The sequence below is a fragment of the Prosopis cineraria genome, unplaced genomic scaffold, assembly GCF_029017545.1.
Source record: "Prosopis cineraria cultivar Desert tree isolate PC_DT_omini unplaced genomic scaffold, ASM2901754v1 PC12, whole genome shotgun sequence".
In the NCBI taxonomy this organism is placed as follows: domain Eukaryota; kingdom Viridiplantae; phylum Streptophyta; class Magnoliopsida; order Fabales; family Fabaceae; genus Prosopis; species Prosopis cineraria.
The window spans coordinates 3,071,762-3,077,761 of record NW_026555343.1 but is presented as its reverse complement, the minus strand read 5'-3'; the positions used below and the strand labels follow the sequence as shown (position 1 = coordinate 3,077,761).

Below are 6,000 nucleotides of genomic sequence, written 5' to 3'. Positions count from 1 at the left end.
TAGTTATAATTTTTTATTATTATCTTTAGTTTGTTAAAATTAATTAAAGTATATATTAAGTATTCTAAAAAATAAATTAAAAGGTGACAACTGACAAGCAGGAGAGCCCTCACTCGCTAGCAGGACAAAGGATGGCCAATGGGATGCCGGCTAAGCCAAACAAAGCTCCATGTGTTATTGGAAGTTTGGAACCTTTTCACGTCATGCTAATGCCTTGACAGCACTTGATGCTTCCTAAAGCCGTCCCTTCTGATTTTTCTAAGCCAAACAAACCCCAAACGTCACTCTCACGCTCCTCAACAAACGCGTCCTGGACTCGTCCACTTTTTCCCATTTTCATATCTTATTATCTTTCCCCACTTTCCATTCTCTTTGGACTTTTCAAACCAAAGAACCGCCAACCCGAATCGCTGCTCTTCCTAGCTGTTTCCCTAAACAACAATAATATCAGGAATATTTGTATTCTATATTGCTATATTTTAGCGCCCATCTCCTCCTCTAGATCGAATACGGGGAAACACATTTCAAGCTTCTCTCTTTTTGATTTCATCGACGATTCAATTATGGCTCCAAAGGATCCGAAGCAGGCCGCTGCAGCCGCTGCCGCTGCCGCCGGCGGCGGCGGCGGCTTCTTCGCTTCGATAGCTTCGACTCTGTCCAATTTCACCAAATCCGTTAATGGGTATAATTTTTCTCGGCTTATTTAGCTATTAGAACATCGGCAATTATTGGATTTCACTTTTTTTCCCGTTCTTTTCAAAATTCACGTTTTTTTTGTCATTCAAGATCTTGCCCTTTTCACAACTTAGTATTATCTTAATTGCTCTCAGATCACTGCTTTAGAAATGGTCTATGCCTCGATTCGCAGTTCTTCAATCAGACCAATATTAACTGTATACATGTTTTCTGACTTTTCATAGATGCATAATTAGTGATTGAGCTTCTTAAGTGTAATTATGCACGTATTTCTTGTCTTATTTTATTCTTAATCTGTGTCGTGCTCGGCTATTATGGTTTCATTATAAGTTGCATGCAGGAAATGTGGCTTGTAATGTTGTAATTTATTCCTCAAAACTTTTGCTTCACCGGACCAGTTTCATGAAACTATTTGTGTTGTTATCATTCAGTTTAATGGGCTATGAGGGGCTGGAGGTCATTAATCCAGAAGGTGGCACTGAAGATGCTGAAGAGGAAGCAAAAAAGGGACGGTGGAAACAAGAGGTATACTACTTAACACCATCATATGTGTGTTGTGTGATACGGTGCACTGGTACAGTGATTGCAGGAGACTTTCATTAGTGAATCAATTATGATGTGTTTCAGTCATTCATACACTATCATTTGCTCTCTCTTTTTGAATTAGAGGGGTGGGCACAAATGGCTTAAGATTGCAAGCAGGATCGAACTTGCGACCTCCCACTTACTGGGGAGCTTGTATGCCATTATCATTTACTTTATATCCTGGAATTGTGTCATGGGATCCTAGCACTAAAGTTTATTAACTTTCATTCATGACAGTCCCAACACAATATGATTATATGATGACTGATAGGGTGGCATGAAAGAATCTGATGGAGACTTGGTAGTATGAGATACCAAGTCCCACATTGAGTAGTATGGGAAAGCTCAATAGAATATATAAGTAGGTTGGTTCTCCCACTTCAACAGCTAGCTTTTGAGGTAGGATTTTCCATCCCACTCAAGTACCCATCAATTGGTTAGAGCCTTATTGTCGGCGGTTCCAGAGAGGGCTACCCATTGAGAGTTCTGACTAGAAGGAGGCTGAGTTAAGTGCTGTGGATTGCAGCCGTTGGGACGTCAGCTTTCCATGAGATACCAAGTCTCACATTGAGTAGTATGAGAAGCTCAATGGGGTATATAAGTGGGTTGGTTCTCCCACTTCAACAGCTAGCTTTTGGGGTAGGGTTTTCCATCCCACTCAGGTACCCATCAGAATCACCAATGCGTGGGCTTCAACTTAGACATAAACCTTGAGCATAGATCACACTTGATGTATATAGCTTGTAACTTTTATCATGGGAACGCTTGTGCATTAAGTTGAAGCAGTCTACATTCTAGCATTGGTTGTGTTGTTACTTTTACAAACATTTGAAAATTAGCATGGTTAGTCATCCTATCTGGTCTGTTTGGAATGTCCAGGAACTTTTTTGCTAAGACACGCTGTGGCATGCTGAACTGCTGATAATATATTAATATGCCATGCAAAATCTGTGGTTCTGTTGATTGCTTGGGTAAAATATTACGCTTATTGTATGGCGGACTTGAAATATGTTGAAAATATTGAGATGTTTTGTTTTTCTTGCGCATTTATTCTCAAAGTTTCCCTCATGCTTTATAGGAACGAGACGGTTACTGGAAAATGATGCAAAAGTATATAGGCTCTGACATCACATCAATGGTGACACTTCCAGTTATTATTTTTGAGCCGATGACAATGCTGCAGAAAATGGCCGAGGTCTGTGTCATAACAGCTTAAGGGAATTTGCTGTTGTTTAAAAAAAAAAAAAGAAGTTATAAATCTCATTAACTCTATTATGATTCGCAGCTGATGGAGTACTCTTACCTGCTAGATATGGCAAATGAATGCGAGGATCCGTACATGAGATTAGTTTATGCTTGTAAGCGTTGTTTTCTTATTCTCTACTTCCACACACACAATTCGGCACGCATCTACGCTGCCCATGCATTACATGGCTTGTGACTTTATAGGTTCTTTTCACAGCTTCATTCTTTATATCTGTCTACTATGCTTACCAACGAACATGGAAACCATTCAACCCTATTCTTGGTGAGACTTATGAAATGGTTAATCACGGAGGCCTTACATTTATATCAGAGCAGGTGTGTTTAAATTTCTGTTTACTATCCAAAGCAACTATTCTTGCTGTTTTTCTTTTGTTGTTTGACTTTGGCCATGACCTTCCTGAATTTCGATATGGCACTGGCAAAAAATAGCCTTAACACGTACAAACAAATAACTACAGGTCAGCCATCATCCTCCCATGAGTGCTGGACATGCTGAAAATGAACATTTCACCTACGACGTGACATCAAAATTGAAAACTAAATTTCTTGGGAACTCAGTTGATGTTTATCCTGTTGGGAGGTAATACTTTTCTATCTTTCTTCGTGGTTCTTAACTTTTTTCTGATAAGGTGATATTGTAATGAATTAAATGGGATACCGGAGCTCCATGTTATAAAAACTTCCACTATATCCTCTTTGTGATGTTGTTATATCAAGTCTTTGAACTATTTACTAAAAAAGAAAAACTAAAATCTTCAAAGTACTAGAGTCATTACAATCTTGAATGCTCTGTAACTTCAATTTGGAAAGTTAAATATGTGCTTACTACAATTCAGTGTTTAATTTATTTTTTTTAATTTTTAATGCTTGATGTCCATGCAATGCAGTCCGTTGTCAAAATTAACTGAACTCCTTCGTCTAGTTGTGCGTATTAAAGGTTATCTGACTTGGATGCAGGACAAGAGTGACTCTCAAAAGAGATGGTGTGGTCCTTGATTTGGTACCTCCTCCAACAAAAGTTAACAACTTAATTTTTGGTCGAACTTGGATTGATTCCCAAGGGGAGATGGTGCTGACAAATCTGACCACTGGGGATAAAGTGGTACTATATTTTCAACCATGTGGCTGGTTTGGGTATGACTGCTTTCTTTGAAGTACATTTGATTTCATCTGAAATATATACAGACTCTGTTGAAGTTGATCATTATCTCTAAATGAGCAAGTGTTCACACTTAAGGTTTAAACTAACTGCTTATAGCGATGGATCTAGAGCTTAACATTTCTTTTTTTCTTTCTTCTTCTTCTTCTTGTTTTTTTTTTTTGGGGGGGGGGGCACATTAAAAATGGTGGCTATGTCATCAATGTTTATTTTTTTTTAACAAATAAACACATTTTAATTAGAAATTTGAAGTGCTTTCCCCCTTATTATCCATCAATGATCATGGATTCGTACTACTATCTGTTTGTTTTCCTATTTATCTTATGTTAAGTGCCTAGTATCATGATTTAATCCTGGTTCCCGCAAAGTCTTTGCTAAGAAGCATAGTTTTGATTTCTTTTTTGAAGCGTCATGCGTATATGTTGATCAGTTACTCCTTGTAATTGCTCATTATGGAACTTTATTCCAAATATTTGGTACTGTTGCGATACGCTTTTTCCAATTTAAAAGGATTTTGCACTTACAGAGCTGGTCGGTATGAAGTGGATGGGTACGTCTATAATGCTGCCGATGAACCCAAGATACTGATGACTGGAAAATGGAATGAGGCTATGAGTTATCAAATGTGTGACTTAGATGGAGAACCACTTCCAGGGACTGAACCGAAAGAGGTTGGTTATTTAATTTTTGTTTGCTTTATACCCAAATTCTTTCTGATTATAGAGAAAGAGATGTTATAATATCGCTTAGGAGCATGCCTCTTTTTTCCTTTTGGTTAGTGAAACGGTGCATGCCCCATCGATTTCATCACTTCAATTCTTAAATTGTTCGATTCTGCAGGTTTGGAGAGTTGCTGATGTTCCCAAGAACGACAAATACCAGTACACGCATTTTGCACACAAGATTAACAGCTTTGACACTGCTCCTAAGAGGTTGTTGGCGTCCGATTCTCGCCTACGTCCTGATAGAATGGCCCTTGAGAAGGGTGACTTATCCACATCTGGCCATGAAAAGAGCAGGTAATTCTCCATCCACCCTTACCGTAATTTGATAAAACTCATAGAATCTTAATTTTCTTTTAAATTGTTGTTTTGCTGGTTCAGAACTGTCTCTAGCAGCTGCATGATTCAGTAGGAGAGATGAAGAGAGCAATAAGACCCACCTGATATGTGAATTTTTCTTTTCTCTTTGTCTCTCTCTCTCTTTACTGGACCGTGCAGCTGTTGTAGAATATCTCGTTGGCATTACATTTGTTACAAGTGTCAGATGCGTATTATATACGAAGCAACTTTGTTCTTAAAGTGTTAGATGTGACAATCTGTGTTGGTTAATTTGTTTTTCAGTTTGGAGGAGAGGCAGAGAGCAGAGAAGAGAAACCGAGAGGCCAAGAGCCATAAATTTACTCCTAAATGGTTTGACCTGACTGAGGAAATTACTCCAACACCTTGGGGTGACTTGGAAGTTTACCAATACAATGGTAAATATACAACGCATCGAGCTGCCATAGATAGTTCCACTGGCGTTGAGGACCCTCATAGCAGACCAGAGTTCGATCCATGGCAATATGATAGTTTGCATGCCGAGTAAAGCGCTTGTGTCTTTTTTTTTAAACTATTTTTTTTTTGGGGTGATTGTAATTCTATCCTTTTCCTTTATTTTGTTTTTGATAGTAAGAATGCTGAATTCTGTACCTGTATAAATTATTTCTTTTTTATGATTCTCGTCATTCATATTATTAGGTTGTAATGTAAGTTAAGCCTTGGTATGGATACCTAAAATTTGATATGTAGCGATGTTTGTTTTGTTATTGTAGAATTTTGTTTTCTTTAATATTCATCTCCTTGGATTATCAATCATCCACTTTGCATAGACTTTCCTACCCGTTTTGTTTGTGGAGGTGATGCGGTGTGGTTTCTTGTGCTATCAATGATTATCTTTAATATAAAAATTTAAGGATTGAATAAATTTTTTTATGAATTTTTTAGATCTTGGTTAACCGTTTGTTTGAAAAATTAAGAAACTAGAACTAGAATGTTAATTGGAAGACTGATAATGTGATCACCGGATGAAACTGAAGAATATAATCGAATTATTTGAGGCTGCATTTAGATTAATGAAGATTTAAATTTAAATTTAACAACTTAGCTGCTTAAAAAAAAAAATTGAATTTCATTGAAGTTTAAATTCATTTTTTTATTATAATTCATTTATAATTTTAAATTTTTTCTTTACCTTAATTATTTGAAATTCTAACCATTCAAATTCTCTTGTTCCATTTGCATTTTTTTATTATT

At 37.1% G+C, this 6,000-nt stretch overlaps 1 protein-coding gene across 2 annotated transcripts; it reads left to right on the top strand.

Annotated features, from left to right (window-relative positions):
- The first annotated feature begins 377 nt into the window (after nucleotides 1-377).
- On the top strand, nucleotides 378-5,521 carry LOC129289580 (oxysterol-binding protein-related protein 3B-like). 2 transcript variants are annotated; one of them, XM_054926370.1, is made up of 10 exons: nucleotides 378-682; nucleotides 1,128-1,221; nucleotides 2,360-2,476; nucleotides 2,567-2,639; nucleotides 2,744-2,862; nucleotides 3,006-3,127; nucleotides 3,505-3,681; nucleotides 4,233-4,377; nucleotides 4,547-4,725; nucleotides 4,810-5,025. In XM_054926370.1, the coding sequence occupies exons 1-10, from the start codon at nucleotides 564-566 to the stop codon at nucleotides 4,838-4,840; spliced, it is 1,176 nt and encodes a 391-aa protein (XP_054782345.1). In that variant the 5' UTR covers nucleotides 378-563; the 3' UTR covers nucleotides 4,841-5,025. The 2 variants fall into 2 exon arrangements, with proteins under 2 accessions (XP_054782345.1, XP_054782344.1); XM_054926369.1 differs by lacking the exon at nucleotides 4,810-5,025 and adding an exon at nucleotides 5,050-5,521 and having other exon boundaries at nucleotides 381-682.
- Nucleotides 5,522-6,000: the final 479 nt, after the last annotated feature.

Bases quoted from the DNA above. Each gene is read 5' to 3' on its own strand.
- LOC129289580 (XM_054926369.1), top strand. From the start codon at position 564: ATGGCTCCAAAGGATCCGAAGCAGGCCGCTGCAGCCGCTGCCGCTGCC. The intron at 1,222-2,359 runs GTATACTACTTA...CATGCTTTATAG, and splicing joins AGGGACGGTGGAAACAAGAG to GAACGAGACGGTTACTGGAA. The intron at 3,128-3,504 runs GTAATACTTTTC...ACTTGGATGCAG, and splicing joins GATGTTTATCCTGTTGGGAG to GACAAGAGTGACTCTCAAAA.